Source organism: Hippocampus bargibanti, linkage group LG03, assembly GCF_051943395.1.
Source record: "Hippocampus bargibanti isolate YZ-2025 linkage group LG03, ASM5194339v1, whole genome shotgun sequence".
In the NCBI taxonomy this organism is placed as follows: Eukaryota; Metazoa; Chordata; class Actinopteri; order Syngnathiformes; family Syngnathidae; genus Hippocampus; species Hippocampus bargibanti.
The window spans coordinates 17,186,656-17,205,468 of NC_142736.1; the positions used below are offsets into that span (position 1 = coordinate 17,186,656).

At 42.2% G+C, this 18,813-nt stretch overlaps 1 protein-coding gene across 1 annotated transcript; it reads left to right on the top strand.

Moving 5' to 3' along the window:
• The first annotated feature begins 641 nt into the window (after nucleotides 1–641).
• Nucleotides 642–13,955, top strand: LOC148900526 (BTB/POZ domain-containing protein 1-like). Its single transcript, XM_088992313.1, has 8 exons — nucleotides 642–1,187; nucleotides 6,875–7,031; nucleotides 7,674–7,779; nucleotides 7,863–8,060; nucleotides 10,962–11,091; nucleotides 11,172–11,259; nucleotides 12,056–12,202; nucleotides 12,283–13,955. The coding sequence occupies exons 1-8, from the start codon at nucleotides 778–780 to the stop codon at nucleotides 12,439–12,441; spliced, it is 1,395 nt and encodes a 464-aa protein (XP_088848439.1). The 5' UTR covers nucleotides 642–777; the 3' UTR covers nucleotides 12,442–13,955.
• Nucleotides 13,956–18,813: the final 4,858 nt, after the last annotated feature.

The following is an 18,813-nucleotide window of genomic DNA, read 5'->3' on the forward strand; positions in this document are numbered from 1 at the left end:
AAATGATCTCTGGAGTAGGCGGGGAGCACCCCGAACTGGTTGCCAGTCAAATTAGTCAATCACAGGGCACACATAGGTGAACAATCATCAGTGCTTACAAATGCTTACACCACACACACAAGGGACAATTTAGAGTACTGTACTCTATGAACGAACCTACCATGCATGTTTTTGGAATGTGGAAGGAAAATTAGGTATCAACGCAATTTAAGATAGGAATTGTTACATTAATTACGGTACTAAAAGTAGGGGAACACACAGCAAATTAAATTAATGATCCATCTTTTATATTGTAGGATGCATTAAAAGGTCATGTCAGGTAATAATACCTAAACTAATATTGTGTTGAGAATGCAGTCGTTAAATGTTTTCAACTGTTTACTGACTATCTTACGTGTTGGTTTTGTGTGGGTTGTTCTGTACTACTTTTTATCAAAATATTTTAAAAAACAATTTTGAATGAAATACGTGTGTGTGTGTGTGTGTGTGTGTGTGTGTGTGTGTGTGTGTGTGTGTGTGTGTGTGTGTGTGTGCGCGTGTGTGTGCGCGTGTGTGTGCGTGCGTGCGTGCGTGTGTACGTGCGTGTGTGTGTGTGTGTGTGTGTGTTTATCAATAAAGTTCTGAAAGTTTGTCTCCCTGTGCTTGCGTCATTCCCTGAGCGACGCAACAGAGGCTAGCTAGCCTAAAAGATAGCAGGTGGATGGACATCAAAGTTTAATGGCTCCGACGTAACCAAATGAACTAACACGGTTCTGACTTGGGAACACCCGTGTGTCTATGGCAACCGTTGACAGGGGCGGCTCGACGTCAAACCATGACGTCCAAGAGTCCAGTTCGGCTCAGAGCGGAGCTCGGGTCGGGCTCTCTAATTCCCCGACCGCCGCTATCGGCCCGTCCGCCTCTCCGCCGGTGATCGCTGTTCACCGGGACCCCGGCTTATACAACTGGCAGGCGACGAAGAGCTCCCTGAAGGAACGCTTGTCTTACCTCCTGAACAATGAACTGCTTAGCGACGTCAGGTTTGTCGTGGGTAAAGACAGACAAGCGCAGAGGATCCCGGCCCATAAATTCATCTTGGCCGCTGGCAGCGGCGTTTTTGATGCCATGTTCAACGGCGGGATGGCGACCACCACAGCCGAGATAGAGCTTCCGGACACCGAGCCAGCAGCTTTTCTGTCATTGCTCAGGTAAGTAGACGACACTCAGGTGATGAAGTTATATGTCAAGGGGTTCCCTTTATCTCGTTTCCCCACTATCTCGCATTCATTAGCAGGGGCGTCGCTATTCCTTTCAAAGTGGAGGAGAAACATTCATGAATCCATTTTCTGAACTGCTGGTTGCCAGAGCCTATCCAGTATCCACACCGTCTTTGGGCAGTAGGCGGGGGACACCCTAAACCAGTTGCCAGCCAATCACAGGGAAAACACAGACGAGCAACCATTTGCGCTCACCCCGAGGGACGTTCAATCAAGCTGCCATGCATGTTTTGGGAATGTGGGATGAAACTGCAGGACCCTGAGAAAACCCACAGAGTGAACATGCGACCTGGTGATGGAATTGAACCCAGTGCCTCAGCACTGTGAACGTGCTAACCACTTGATACCGTGCCTCCGAGATAGGAAACTAATTGGAAAAAGAAAAAGGGAAAAAATGATCTCTTTCATTCCCCTGATGCATAGATTTAGAAAAACTGCTAATTCAACTCTGGTTGGGGTAAAACACCACAATAAGAAAGTATAGGTCGCCAGCGGAGAATGCGCAAACTCAACACAGGAAGGCTCGAGCCGGAATCAAACCTTGCACCTCTGCGCTTTGAGGCCCATGTGCTAACCAGTCGACATCGGGCTGCCCTGTCTCCGCAGCAATGATTATCACAATAATTAACAACAATTCAAAACACCCAAGGACACTTTACAATAAAACCAATAAAACAAAGCACTTAACAATAAAACCATAAGTAAAATGATACATAATAAAATAGCAGATAGAACTAGACATTGAAAGCAATTTTAAACAAGTAGGTTTTGAGGTGAGCCTTGAAAATAGGGAGGGAGTCAATATTACGGATGTTGGGCTGAAAGCTCTGCATCCCATCGTGGTGAGACGGGCAGAGGGCACATAGAGGTGAAGGGAGGATGAGGATCTGAGGGACCGAGAGGGAACAGAGATTTGAAGCAGGTCAGAAAGATAGGGAGGGGCAAGATTATGGATGGCTTTGAATGTAAACAGAAGTATTTTGAATTTGATACGATGTTTAACAGGTAGCCAGTGGAGTTGCTGGAGGACAGGGGTGATGTGGTGAAAGGAGGGGGTTCTAGTGATGATCCGGGCTGAAGAATTTTGGACGAGTTGGAGTTTATGGAGAAATTTCTGATTGATACCGAAGAGAAGTGCGTTGCAATAATCGATGCGGGAGGTGACGAGACTGTGGATAAGGATAGCAGTGGTGTGAGGGGTGATCGAGGGACGGAGACGGTTAATATTACGGAGGTGGAAATAAGCAGACCGAGTTATGGTTTTTATATGGGACTGAAAAGATAGTGAGCTATCGAGGATGACACCCAGGCTCTTGACCTGAGGGGAGGGGGACACGGTTGAACTGTCAATGGTGAGAGAGAAACTGTTAGTTTTGTGGAGGGTGGATTTGGTACCGACAAAGACAAGTTGGTTTTTTTCACTGTTAAGCTTGAGAAAGTTGTGGGAAAGCCAGGATTTAATTTCTGAGAGGCAAAGTGAGAGGGATGAAGGTGGAAGAGAGGCGTCGGGTTTGCTGGAGAGGTAGAGTTGGGTGTCATCCGCGAAGCAGTGAAAGTGAATGCCAAACTTACGGAAAATATTGCCAAGAGGAAATAGGTAGATAATAAAGAGAAGTGGCCCCAGGACAGACCCTTGAGGCACACCAGAGGACACAGGAGAGGACCGTGAGGTGAACGAGTTGATTTGGATGAATTGTGAGCGATCAGAGAGATAGGAATGAAACCAGCGGAGTGGGGTATGTGTGATGCCTAGGGTGGAAAGTCTGTCGAGCAGGATAGGGTGGGAAATGGTGTCAAAGGCTGAGGTCAGGTCGAGAAGGATGAGGATGGAGAGTGAACCGGCATCGGCTGCCATAAAAAGATCATTCGTGATTTTTATGAGAGCCTATTCAGTACTGTGGCGGGGGCGGAAACCAGACTGGAATTGTTCGTACAGGTTATTGTGAGTGAGGTGTGAGTGAAGCTGGGACACAACTGTCTTTTCAAGAATTTTGGCGATGAATGGGAGGTGGGAAATTGGACGTAAGTTATTGAAATCGTTTGGGTCTGAGCCAGGTTTTTTCAGGATTGGAGTGACAGCTGCGGTTTTGAGTGGGATAGGAACAATTCCAGTTGATAATGAGGAGTGAATAATGGTAGAAATAAATGGGAGAAGAGAGGGTAGGCAGGACTTGATAAGGATAGTAGGGAGGGGGTCGAGTTGACAGGAGGAGTTCTTGGATTTGGTGATAATGTCTGAGATTATAGAGGAATGGGGGAGTTCAAAGGCAGAAAGTCGTTGGGAAGGCTGGGAGGCTGGGAGAGGGGGGGGACAGAGGACCCGAGGTGCTGATGGATTTTGTTGATCTTTTCACTAAAAAACATAAGCAGAGTGTTGCATGTCTCAGAGGAATAGAAGTGTGAGGGGAGAGAGATAGGAGGTTGTGTGATTTTGTGATAGAGGGAAAAGAGGGCCCGTGAGTTTCCAGGATTAGAGTCAATGAGTCCAGAGTAATATTGCGATTTTGCACAAGTGCTAGAGTCCTTGTAATGGGTAAGGTGAGTTGCGTACATGTCCTTGTGAGTAGTGAGCCCAGACTTCCTGTAAAGTCTTTCAAGTTGGCGAGATTTTGCCTTGATGGAGCGGAGATGGGCGGTGAACCAGGGTGCAGACCGGGTGAATTGGACCGACCGGGACTTTACAGGAGCCAGGGCTTTCAGGGTGTTCGTGAGGTCCGCGTTGTACCGGGAAACAAGTTCATCAGGAGATGAGTTGCAGTCCGGAGTCAGGGTGGCGATCATCTCAGCGAGGGTGGCAACGTTGATGTCCTTGATGTTGCGATATGTGATGCACCACGGGGGTGGAGGGGGGGCTTGGGGAGAGAGAGGGTGATGGAAACAGTGAAAGAAACCAGGAAATGGTCTGTTATGGGGAGTTCATTAGCTGTGCAATTCTTAGGGATAAGGCCAGACATGCAAATGAGGTCCAGGGTGTGGCCTTTTATGTGGGTGGGAAAGTCCAAGAATTGATGTAGACCAAAGCTGTCGAGTGAGGAGGTGAAGTCTTTAGTGAGGGGAAGAGTGGAATTGTCCATGTGGATGTTGAAGTCCCCGAGAATAATTACATTACTGGGACAAGGCAAGAATACAGTTTAGTAAATTGCTCATTGATGTGAATACTTGTCTGCATGTGCCCTGTGATTGGTTGGTGCCTGAGTCATACCTTGGTCTTGGCCAAAGTCAGCTAGGATGGGCTCCAGCGACTCCCATCGAAAGAAGGGCAGACTGTAGATCACATAAGTAAGCAAGATGGATGCCTCATCAAACATTTACTGAAAGATTTCAGTTCTCTTCTCTATCATGCCGTTAACAACTTTGGGATCAGTGAAGTCGCATGCGGTTCACAAGGCCTAATTGCAGAGTCATTTCAAGTTGTCGCTGTGGGTCCAACTATGACTGGTATTAATAGGCCTGCGATGAGATGAAAAGGAAGGCTTTGTAAGGGGTGTCATAGGCCACCTTAGTGTTTAGTGCTTAAGTTTCCACTTGGTACTCAATGGCCTCTTATCATTGCACTGTAAAAACACCTGTCTTGCCTGTCCAGTCTGACCTTTTTTTTCTTCTCTTCCCTAAAAGATATAAACGTGTCTTGCAGTTATTAATCGGAAACAAATACTCCTTGCCTATGGAATTTTATCTGTTCCATCTTGGTTTCATTTTGAATTTAAGATATTCATTCCAAACTAAGGCTGAAACTGTAAACTAACTTGAAGAATTTGTGATGTAAGTGAAAGAAAAATTACAACTTGTCTTTTCCGCAAAGCTATGCATTTACGCACTACTTCATTTAAATAATATTGTAGAGAGAAGACAGACAAATTGTCATGCTTAATCAATGAATAATAAAACAGAATTAATTTAAAAGTTGCCACATTTACCCTGGGGCGGCCCGGTAGTCGAGTGGTTAGCACACCGGCTTCACAGTGCAGAGGTCGCCGGTTCGCGTCCTGGTCCGGCCTCCCTGTGTGGAGTTTGCATGTTCTCCCCGGACCCGCGTGGGTTTTCTCCGGGTCCTCTGGTTTCCTCCCACAGTCCAAGAACATGCATGGCAGTCAGATTGACCACTCCAAATTGTCCCTAGGTGTGAGTGTGAGAGTGACTGTTGTATGTCTTTGTGTGCCCTGCGATTGGCTGGCAACCAATTCAGGGTGTCCCCCGCCTCATGCCCGAAGACAGCTGAGATAGGCTCCAGCAACCTCCGCGACCCTAATGAGGAATAAGCGGTACGGAAAATGAGATGTTTATTTACCCTGCTGGATTCGTGGAAATCAAACCTGAGCTTAAATCGCGTCACCAGCTTGGAAGCGCAGGCGCACCCCGCTGAGCCGAGGTAAAAGCCTGTGCCTCCAGTTCTCTCTTATAAGATTCTGAGGAGAGGTTCAACCTTGCATCCGTTACACATAACGGATGTGTAACGGATAATATAACAGAATGCATATAACCTCCATTACAACGTATCCACCGGTGCGCTTGTAAATAGTTACAAAATAAACACGTAAAAGGCATGTGTTTGCTGTTGACACAGGTCAAACCAAAGCAGTCAACACGCAAACGGGCCAACGGTGAGACACTTCCCAGCTAGCCGCAAATTTGACCTCACAATAGCCAACGCTACACTTTCATTTGATTACTCCCAAGGCATTCACCGGGCTCGGCCCCACATTTAAAAAACACACACACCCAAAGTCATAGACAGTAGAGTGTCAGAATGGTGAATCCCACTGGACAAAAATAATACCTGCTTCTCACATGTGTATTTTGGGAGAGGAGATGTGAGACAATCTCTTTTTTTCAATGGATGCTACAGCTTCATTTTTGCTTTGAAAACTTCGCTTGTAGCAGACGTGCACATTCCACCATGATGTCTCTGATCCACTGGTGAAAAGGAGGCTTTCATCCTCTACTCTTTCATCTTGAACTGCTTCATGTAATAAGGTGTTTGTCTTGTACTCAAACATCACAGAGTACACGGGGAAAGTCGTTAAAATTGCACAACTGTCCATTTTTTAATGTTCCTTTTGTGTTTATTATTTTGCTTTGTGTTGACTATTATGTGAAGTGCTTTGATAAAGCTCCAGCTGTTGTGAATCATGGCGCCCCCTGTGCGGCTGCCTCTACAGCAGCTCCTAACCCTTTTAAAACGTCTTTCCGTTCTACTATTTTATTTATTTTATTTCTATTATGCATAGAATACTCTGTTTTTATCTTTTCTCCCCCACCTCCCGCCCCTTTCAATTCTGCTTCTGTAGATTGCAAATTTCCCCATTGTGGAACTGTTAAAGGCTTTCTGATTCTGATTTGTTGTTGAATCCTTTCAGGGAACCTGTAAGCTCATAACATGATTGGCAGTCCACTGTCGTAAACGCTGTCCCTGAAAGGGTGAATATTCCGAAATTAATTTATTTGATTGACAAGATAAAACTTCTAAAATATTTCATATTTACAGCCCTATCTCAAATGAAGATGATACTCTGCCTCGTTGTTTTTTTTTTTCACTTATAACGAACAGCTTTAAAGAGAAATTTTGAAATCGTTATGTGCGTTGATCACTCCAAAGTTTTCTCTGTTCTTTTTCACAGGTTCCTCTATTCGGATGATGTTCACATTAGTCCAGGAACTGTGATGTCCACTCTGAACATTGCCAAAAAATACGCCGTCCCCGCTTTGGCCACTCACTGTGTGGACTTTGTCAACAAGCACCTAAAAGCAGACAACGCATTCATGTTCCTCACGCAGGTTCTTGCTTTCATTTTCTGAATGTATTTGTCACATGCCTGAGCTTGAAGTCCATTTTTTTGACAAATATTTTTTTTTGAGCAAATGTGCGCTAACTTCGTTGACGTTCAGACTTTTGCTAATCCTGGTTAGCCAGCACACTGTATCATTACCCACAGCGCTTCTGTTTAAATTATGGATGGACCCGATTACCATTACTACTCATGTGCATCACAAACAGGCAGACAGACAGCTGATAGGATTCAAGAGAAAAATAAAATAGAGACCGACAGCCATTCACATTCTCACCCAGTGGAACTGGACCTTATCACACTGATTTTATTGCAACTATTTCTTATCATCACTGAGACATCCTGGCATAAAACATGTCATCTGTCATAGTTTGTTAAATGGACAACTCTACGCCATATGCCATTACAGAATATACTTTTCCTCTTTGCATATATCTATGGGTGCAACTTCGATGTGTCTGAAATCTCTGAAAATTGTTCTTGAATGCTTGAATAGAATTATATCAAAGCGTCTGAACCCTGAATATAATTTAAACTGAGTAAATTATCAAAAGCAAGATTGAGATTTTTTTTTTCTGTTTATGGGTGTCATGTATTGAAAAATAAACTGACACTGTTCTTGTGTTTGCAGGCAAGGTTATTTGACGACCCTCAAATTGCCAGCCTCTGTTTAGACACCATAGACAAAAGCACTGCAGAGGCAGTAAATGCAGAAGGGTTCATTGGCATTGACCTTGGTAAGCGAGCCTTTCATCAAAGTAGTGTTTACATAAATGTCGCTCGTTCTGGGCTGACTTAATTATTAGATTTTGTACCGTAGACACTCTCTGTGCAATTCTCGAAAGAGACACGTTGAACATCAGGGAGACCCGTCTCTTTGAGGCTGTGGTGCACTGGGCCGAAGCAGAGTGCGAGAGACAACAGCTTCCAGCCACCTCGGAAAACAAACAGAAGGTGCTTGGAAACGCCCTACCGCTCATCCGCTTCCCGCTCATGAGTGTGGATACGTTTCCAACAGGTAAGCTAAATACATATTCACTGGCCACAATTTTGAGCACACATGTACCATCGACTGGAATGTACGATACACTTTGACAAAGATCATTGAGCCCTGTTGCGAATAGGAGAAAAAAGTGAATAATTGAAATGTTTTTAACTGCAAATATGAGTGGTTCTCAAACTTTAGTTTTTAGTTTCTTTAAAAAATGCCTTAACCGCAAAATACAATCATCATGTCCGCAAAATACAATCATCATATATCTAGAACAATAGTTCTTAACCCAGGTTTGATCAAAGTACAGTGGTACCTCGGTTCTCGACCATTATCCGTTCCAGAACCCTGTTCGAAAACCGATTTGTTCGAACACCGAAACCATTTTTCCCATTACAAATAATGTAAATCGTTTTAATCCGTTCCAACACCGTGAATGTTCACCTTTTTAGTACAGTATTTTATACATTATTTTATGCATGGAATTGCACGTTAAAATGCTGACCAACACATAAAAAGCAATGTATATCTCAGAAAATGTTAAGCAAAATGAGACAGAAATATGTAACATAAACATAAATGTAACCCAGGATAATTGTACATTCGGAAAGAAAAGAATTATGAATAGGATTTTTTACGTTTGTGGTGGTCTGCAGAAGGCGCAGGTGGACGGAGGAAGGAAATTTATTGTTTGGAAGGAGTCCCCTTCCATAAAAACTTTGGGGAGCTCTTCTGTCTGAGGGATGCTCACACGTTCAAATCTGTTTGCTCCTGTCACGTGCGAGTTGACAGCGGGGGGCGGGGCTGCCTCTCCCGGCCGCCCTCCACCTGCTGTCAATTCTCCAATCACGGACACGGGGCATTTATACGGTTCGCGATCACCTCGCCAATGCGGATGATTGACTCACCTCGGCACCGTACCTGGACTCTTCCTTCGATGCGCGAGTGTATCCGGTCCGAGGTATTTTCCCTGCGTCCCGTAAATTTATGTCATCTTCCGGGATTGCCTAATTTTGCACTCTCGTGTGCCATTTGCTTTTTGGCGTAGTAAGCGGGTCGGATCACCCCCTGCCTTCTTACTCGCTGTGTTTTCTTTTATTTGTGAATAAACATCCTGCTTGGTTAGTACGTCTCTGCTGCCTGCTTTGGGATCCCAAACATTCCACTACGTTTCGACGAGTCAGCTGCCATCACTCTCGCTCGGAACGTGACAGCTACGGATGACTCGGCTACAGGATGTTCTTTTCTCTTAAAATATCTATCCAATGACACTTGCTCTCACTCCCACAGCCACATCACTAGATTTCACAGCCTCCTTATTCTTTAATATCGTACTGATCGTAGATTTCGCCATGCTGTATTCCCTAGCCAGATCAGACACTCGCACACCTCCTTCATATTTTGCAATTTTATATTATATTCTTAAATGCATACGCACTACTTTTCTTTTTTCACTTGTAGCAGCACTTACTTTCTTTGGAGGCATGATTAGGGGCTAAAACTCTTCGTACACCTATATTAAACGCTAGAGCAACACGCAGCACGTCCGCAAGCAACAACAGTTGGCCACGGAGAGAGCGATACACCCGTACTTGAGGCCCACTTGTGAATCAAAACAATGGCTTCATTCAGTGTGCTTTTGTGTTCTTCCGCCGAAGATTACTCCGCCAGCCGTGATGTGGGGTTTGTATCGTGAAAAAAGTGGGTATGCCAAGGTTTAATTTTCATAAATGTCATGTTCGTAAACCGAAAAGTTCGTAAGGCAAGGTGTTTGTAAACCGAGGCCCCACTGTACTTTTAAAAATGTAAGAACCACTGATAAAGAAGTATGATGGGAGTGAAATCACACTGGTATTTATTTAATTACAATCAATGGAACATCCAGCCCCGTAATCTAATCAAATCACTTGGCTCCATCCTTCAGTCTCGTGCAGTGGTTCTTAACCTGGGTTCATTCAAACCCAAGGTGTTTGGTGAGTCAGTCTCGGCGGTTAGACAGAGCCTTTACCATGGGGATTAAGCTACACTGACTCAACCCTTTGATTACTTATGACATCCCCGCTTGGCCATCTGTGGCTGGTTAATTTTGTGCACAATAAAAAAAACATGTTAGACTAATTGTTTTTTTTTTCTATTTTAGATGAAAGTGTTTTTTTATGTTTCGAATTTCGTATAAAATGAGCTGTTTGGGTTCCTCTAACAAGGAACCACGGGTCTAGTGGTTGGATTGTCAAACGTTAAATATAGAATGAGATTTTGTATTACCATATTTTCCAGAGTATAAGGTGCACCCCCAATGAATAGTGTATTTTCATCCTTGTTCCATATATAAGGCACACTAGAGTATTAGGCGCACCTTCAATGAATGAAAAAAAGTTTTCCAAATACTGTATAATATATAAAAAAAAATCAAAATAAAAGGCACACCACATTATAAGGCACTACAATAGAGGCTGTTACTCACTACTTCTTCAACAGGGGAGTGGGAAATGGAATCGGTGGCTGCTGACAGTAGTTGTGAGACCTGTTTTGGGTCAATATTACTTTGTATAACGTGCAGGGTCATCTTTTGAAGAAAATGAAGGCTTTTGGGTGTGCCTTCTACACCGGAAAATATGGTACCCTAAGGCTTGAATACAAATAATTTTTTTGCCCCAAGGTCATTGAGCATCGAACAATTGCGAATGTTTTTGAAGGCAGTCAATGTTCGTTGAAGGTCGAAATTGTTTGCAATTGTTCACCAAGCATTCGGGTGTATTTTTCTTGTCGCAACGATATTCTGAACAAAATGTTTTCCTCTCAGTTCAAATGCAATGTTGATCATGCTCCTGGTGTGTCCAGGCGTTATATCCTTTCTTATGCAAGAAGTGCCTCGTCTGGAAATGTTTTCTATCGGGGTGTGTGAAATGTGTTTCTTACACCTTTAAGCAAACCCCAAATCACGGCCCAGCAATAATGACAGGCCCCGCTGCTGCCTTCGGGGAGAAGAATGCAGCATTAATAGATTTCAGCATGTCGAAAGTCGATGGGGCTACAGCGGTACCAGTGACAGAATCAGGTAAGATGAAAACATGGCCAATCTAATAAATGCATGTTTGATCAGTTAATCGACAATTGCATTTATGACTGCTTCTTCAGATTCAACGTCAGTCGACGAATATCCATTGTGGGCTTTGGTCTGTATGGTTCCATCCATGGACACACGGAATATCAGGTCAACATACAGGTAATGCAGCTGTGTTTTTAATGTGTGATGTCATCGGTATGACACATGATGCAGTTTGAGTGTCGTCACTGCCAAGTTGTTGGCAGCATGGAGAGGGGGTGCTAGAATTTTTAGTATGAAATGCATGCATTACACTGAGCCCAAAATAAGTCGCCGCGGAACACTTTGTCTTTGCTAAACATAACTTCCAGTCGTAAAATATCCTTCCTGACAAGTTCATAAAATGTCAACTGCGTTCTGTCTCACTGAGTTAATGCTGATTAAATGTCATATTTGTTCCCATATGTCACTTATTACAGTATTTTAGGTATTTTGGAAATGGTTCCTACATAATGCTCAACTTAAATGTTCTTTCTGAAGGACATACACGTATTTCTACAAACAAGTGGAAACTCACTCAAATAACTGTTCAATAGAAGTTCACTTACTTTTGCCGCACTTGATTAAAGACAATAATTCTTAATAGATTTATATGCCCCTCACTTTATCTTAAGATGAGATGTAAACACATAATTTCAGTTCACAATTTATTTTGAATTCTCATGAAATGTTTAAGGTTTCCATAATCCCCCACTTAATTTTCCCTTAAAACTAAACCCTAATGAGCAACCAACCAGCAATTTGAGACATATTATCAAATGTGTTACATTATTTTGCAGCACTGTTAGAACATTTCACAATGTTACACAGTGAACCGCTGCATATTCAGTTTGGCATTTGCACAGTTCCCTATTCACCCATTTTTTAATCATCCATTATTCACTGAACAAGTGATTTTGCTGATTATTTTTTTTAGATAATGGAGAGCGACAAACACCTCACCGTGGGCCAGAATGACACTGGATTCAGTTGTGACGGGACGTCAAACACCTTCAGAGTAATGTTCACAGAGCCTGTGGAAATCCTTCCTAATGTCAGCTACACTGCATGTGCCACCTTAAAGGTGAGACACCTTTCCAACAACAACTTTCAACTCACAAACGACCATCAAAGATTCATCATGTTTGTTCATTTTTTATTTAGGGACCTGACTCCCACTACGGCACAAAGGGGTTGAAGAAAGTCACCCAGGAGTCAACAGCAGGGACTAAGACAACATTTGTCTTTTTCAAATCCCCCGGAAACAATAACGGTACCTCGGTGGAGGACGGACAGATACCAGAAATTATTTACTTCACATAGCTTGATGTGGGAAGACTTCACATCGCTTTAATGGCTTTGTGCTTTGTAATTCCAGGGAATGAACTCTGAGTGGCAGCTTGTTTATAGCGAAATGCACAGAAAACAATTCCATGCAACAGAAGCTTTTAAAAAATCAATGCCATTTTCTGCTTCAATGTTATTCGATGTAAATATGTAAAAGATGAGAAAACTGCAGAGTCAGCTGGAGGCAAGCGAGTGAATGTAGGTCCCCACAAGCTGCTAGTGTTCGTTGGTCCTGCATGACTCGAACTTCAGAGTCAGCCATTCGTTGTCAACAACACCACAACTGTCAGTTGTTCTGGTAAGCTGTTTGAGCATTTATTTGATATTCCTTGATATCCAGCTCAGGGTTGAAGTACTTCACTCCTTGTCCCCAATATACTCGTAGGAATGAGCGAGTACAAGTACGTAGTATCGGATCGATATAGCCCTTAGTTCAAGGTATTGGGTTCTTATGGAGTCTGCCAATGTCAGTGAACCCCTTAAAAATAAATACATAAAAAATGTAACATGTAGACTATTTTGTAAAGTGTTACTGCTCCAGCTCTTGTTAAATTCTGATATAAATGATAATGTCTTGTATTTTTTATTTTTTTAATTCGGCTAGTTAACATCTATTACCAGTAGCAGAGCTGTAAACAAGTTTAAGGTTTTGTCTCACTACTATGCGTTGCCCTTGTGTTCAGAAATGTCACACAATAGTTACTACTATTGATTTGGGGCATTAGTGAAAATAAAGGGTGTACCAGTACCGTATTTTCTGGAGTATAAGGTGCACCCCCAATGAATGGTGTATTTTCAAACTGTTTCCATATACCTGTATAAGGCGCAGCGGACTATAAGGCGCACCTTCAATGAATGAAAAAGAAAAATCAAAATATAATAAATATATAAAGGTTTTCCAAACATAAGGCACACCACATTATAAGGCCCTACAGTGGAGGCTTGGGTTACACACACGACTTCTTCTCCAGGGGGAAATGGAGTCTGTGGCTGCTCACAGTTGTTGCGAGACCTGTTGTGACTCAATATGACTTCACATATAAGGTGCAGGGTCATCTTTTCAAGAAAGTCTTGGGTGTGCCTTATCCACCGGAAAATACAGTAGATTGATTTTAAAGGGTGCCTGTGGATGTCAAATGAAAACAAATGGTTTATGAAGAAAAGTGACTCCAAAGACAGTTTGGTTACACTGGTTGTATAAAGCAAGCACATAATAGCTCGCTGTACGTGGCAACTAATGTGTGCAGACATACAAACCCAATTCCCATGAAGATGAGACGCAAAGATAAATAACAGCAAATCATCTTCAACTTATAATTAAATTGAATTGGCTATAAAAAGAACATGTTCAAAAGGACTACGTTAATTATTTTGGCAAATAATACTAAACCTATGACTGAAAAATGTTCCAAAAAAACCCAAGACATGATATTGTTTACCATTGTGTTGCATCACCTTTTACCAACATTCATAAAACGTTTCTGACCTGAGGACAGTCATTGTTGAAACGTTGGAGGTCGAATTGTTTCCTTTTCTTGCTTGATGTACAACTTAAGCTGTTCAACTGTCTCTCATATTTTATGCTTCATAATGCGGCACATTTTTTCGGCGGGAGACAGGTATGGACTGCAGGCAAGTCAGCCTAGAGCCTGTACTCCTTCCGTGCATAATATTCGGCATTGTCTTGCAAAAACAAACTAGGATGGCCGCATATGTCTCTCCAAAACCTGTGTGGACCTCAGCATGAGAATGGTTTCTCTTTCCATTGGCACTCATACAGCCCAATACCATCACAGATGATGTCTTTTGAACTTTGCCATAACTTCATCCCAACTTTGCTTGTGAATGACTAAGCAATCCAGGGAAGCTCCTTTTACTGTATATGTAATCATGGCTCTCACCTTTTCCCAATCAGCCTGTTCACCTGTGGGGTGTTCCAAACAGATATACAGTAGTACGTATTTGATGAGCATTGCTCAACCTCCTCAGTTTTTTTAGCCACATGTCTCAGATTTTTTTTGCATTGTGTTGCAGCCATAAAATCCAAAGTTAATGATAGTATGCTGAAAACAATTGTGGTCAATTTCAACATTAAATAGCTTGTCTTTGTAGTGTATTCAATTAAATATAGGTTGAACATCAATTGCAAATGTATTCTGCTTTTATGGTTGAACAGAACATCCCAAAGTCATTGGAATTGGATTTGTACCTACTCTCGGTCTGCAGGAAGCAAAATTGTGATGTGTTGAAAGGTGAGTGTGAATCAATATTGATATTAATAGAATATTGCCGTTGGCAGTACCTTTGCGCTATCATGGTGGCATGCAAAGCATGTGGACATCTCAATAGCAGGTGAAAAAAAATAAGCAGAAGCACTCAGGTCATGCACACATTTGCAGTGACTTGAATTGGAGAAAAAACATTTATTGAGCAGTTACAAAATTTAGTTCTATACTCACACGGATAAAGCACTAAAATACGTATGCTTCATTAGCTATAGTGGTTAAATTAGGGCTTACATTTTTGGGACTGTCTTTGCCATATTTTTCTGCAAAAGTACGGGAGTAATCAATTTGTGTGAATTCAGTGTTTGGACGGTGAAACAAACGATTGAGGTATGACTAGCCACAGAGGACTTTATATGACAACAACAACAATCTGCTGTATTCCTCAATAGCAACTGGTGGGTGGAAGGTAAGGCCCAGTTAAGGCCGTTCCTAGCATGGGACCTTGCATTAAAATAAGCGTCAGAGGTATCCTGTAAAATGGAAATCAAGGATTTTCAATGCAAAAACTACTTTCCATACATTTCTGCTGACTACTTTGTCAAAGGATACACAAAGTGCTTCTATCAACTCAGTGTGTTTTGTGTAATTGTGTTACTGTTACCTGCTGTAATTCATCCGTTTTTGCCTGGCACTTCTTTGAAATTAAAAGAACAGATTAATTTTGCATTACAGACGAGAAAAAATATTGGTGACTAAAGCTCCCAATGGTTACATTTTTTTATGCTGATGTACGTAATTCAATGTACTGTACAGTGTGTACAAAATGTACTAGGTGTGGCATGTATTTCTTTCCAGTCGACTTCACAGCAACAGTAACATGCATGCGTATTTTGTGCATGTGTCCAGCTGGTGGAAGTTATGTATGCTGTATTTTAATGATAATATCTAAATGCTAATTAATTAAAATGTGAACATATGTTAATTAGTGTCTGTATATAGAACTGTGTGATTACCAGCATGTGTGGCCCTGGAGCTGGGGAATCACTTGAAAACCATTCTCACTGCTTGAGGTTATCACCCAGAACACGGATTATATTGCTTTTGTTGCCATTTCCACCATGTAAATTATACATATGCTATGACTTTATGTAAGGTCGAAGCCCACCGAAGAAAAATGCATGTTTTTTTTTTTAAATGAATCATTTGATTATCAACATGCACAAGGGGTATGGCCTGGTACATTCAAGCATAAAACCAAACAAAATTTAATCATGGGTCATCTAACCATGGCCTGATGAAGCCTCCCACCTAAAATAACCCCTAGAGGGAGATAGTGTCCCCTATCAAACTGTCATACGTTTCCCATTTCACATAGTACACTACTGTATTGGAGGGAAATTTCCTCTGAAATATTCCCGTTAAAGGACAACCGACGCCTCAGGACAAGTTGTGTCCATAATTTGTAAAATCGCTTCAAATGACTTCTACTCAGCGTATTTTACAAAGATTCCACCGCATATAGGTATATTTTACCTTTTAAGACTTGCGCTGAATATTCCGGAAGTCTTGTTTTTGAGTTGGTGACGATTCCTCACGTCACGTCACTGAAGGAACGCCCCTGACCGAGAAAGGACATACTGTAGCAGTCCTTTTATCACGTCAATGCATTTTGCAGTACTTTATTTGGTCTGAAAACTTCGTGTTGATGGCTAAATTAAAAGGAAAACACATAAATAACGCGATGGTGAATCCTTGTGTTGTGACAAAAATGTTGAGCCAATTTCCACACGGAGTTTTGTCGCCATCTTCTGCCTGTTGTGGGTGCGACATTTCCCCCCTCCGTTTGCCTCAAAATGACACGGAATAAATTCTTTCATAGATTGCAAACATGTATGCTTTCCTCTTCAGAACTATTTGAATCATATTCATAAATGGATGAGTAACAAGAAAGCATCTTCTCCGAATCTGAAGCCATTGTTTTGATTCTCGAGCAAGGCAAGTCGTCTTGAGTGACACCACGAACAAGGGGGCGGGACCTTCTGAAACTGGCCGCTTCCGGTTTCAATTTTTTTTTTTTTTTAGTTTTAGCACACTTAAAGTCATTTTTGTTGGTGTTTTGCATTTCACTAAAAATATCATACTGGGTGTTTTGGGTATTTTAGATGCTATCAAACGTTTTTCTAATGTCAGGAAACAAAAAGTGATGTCGGTGGTCCTCTTAATATTTAAAAGCACGATGTAGATTTATACTTAAAACAAACACATATGCAGACGTCACATATACAGCCTCACAATATTCTATTTACTTTAATCACAGTTTTTGGGATTTCAAATTTAACAAAGCCGCTATGGTCCAGAAAACCAACCGAGATCAAAATTGGCTCCATCTAGTGATCAGGAAGTGAATTATGGACGGAGGCAACTCACCCACCTCTACCTAACTGTTGAGTAAAACGGACAAATTAAATGATATGATGGTATTTTTCCCTCTTTTTTGAAAAACAAAATCCTGACTGCACAATATAGCGTGCGTTTTCTGCACGTCCCCACAAGATATAATCAGACTAACAAGCAAAGAGCACTCTCTTTACACGGATGACCTGAACAGCTGCATGATTAACTTACAGTGCAGTTGAACAAGCATAGCAATAAAATGCTTCTTTCGTCCGAGAGTATGTATGAGTGTCAAGCCTTAAACTGCCGATGCACAAGAGCAGAACCACTTTGCTATTCGGATGTGTCACATGCTGCGTGAACGCTGCACTGGCCTGGACCAACCCTCACCCCCTACTGCACTTTCCAACACCAGATGTAGGTCACAGAGTGCTGCAGGGGCTACGTGCGGGGTGTGTGACTTCAGATGTGGGTCGGGGAGAGACCTATGATTGTAGTCTCCACCAAGGACATGGCCCGCAGCACACTGTCTCCACGGCTGTCACTTTGCATCATCCCCAACAGGCCGCACTAAGTCTGACAGGCTGCCAGACAGGCCGAAGGAATTGTCGTGGGCTCCTTTTGCTACTGCCGCTGTTCTCTTGACTGTTTTTCCTCGCTCGCCACCTCGCATAATGGATTAATGACATACTAATTAAAATGTCATGGACATTGAATGGGATTGCAAGATATACCTTTCTAACAAGAAGGAAGGCGTTTTGTAGTATCTGACGTGGTGTTCTTAGAACAGCAAAACATCTTGAGTCACTCTCACTATCGATCTTGGGATCATATGAAACTATGCATGTCAATTGAGATGACTCAACATCAGCAAATATGGACGTGCACCCCATCAAAAAAGGGTGCGGTCAAATTCTGTCCTAGTGTGACCAAATGAAAAAGATGGTCGCACCAGTGTTAACAGTGCAAAAGTTGGAGTGGTAGGAAAAAAAAATGTGTCCATGAGGAGAAATGGGGTGACAATTTGTTGAATGAGTGAAATGCAATTTTATTTTGAGGTTTGTTATTTTGTTTTTATGAAGCTGACCTCCAAAATAGTATAGGAGTGAGAGTCATGTTGAATGTGAGTAGACAGGTTGGGAATCGTTTTCATGACCCCATATATTACTATGTGCCAGAATCCCCCTCAAACTACCGGACCAAGATTTTTTTTCTGTGGGCGTGTGATGGGATGGGAGTGAAAATGCCCTCCTGTAGCCCAATTGAATTCCCTGTCAAATGTGTCGAATTGGATATTCCTGAATTAACTCGTATTTTTTCTTCTGCACTATGGAGGCTTTAAGTCTCTCGCGTCTGTTGAAGGTAAAAGATTAAACTGCATGTTTTGATTCGCTGAATGACTTCCCGTCTCTGGTGGTGATGAAATGTGACAGCACAGATGCAGACTTATAAATGGTGACTTAGAGTTTGTGTGAAACTACCACTCAAAACTAGTTATTGAAATGTCAGCAATCCTAAATTTGATTCAGAATCATTTGATATATGCCGGTTGGGTGAACTGCGCACACATAACCATTCTCAGCTTTCACTGAATCACCCTTCTTTGGTGGTCGCACATGAAATAGTCTGGATGACCAAAATTGCACACTTGAATGTGTGCTTTAAAAAATTGCCTTACCAAACAAAGTCAAGAAAAGGTTTGGAATTTATAAACATCTCTGGTAAA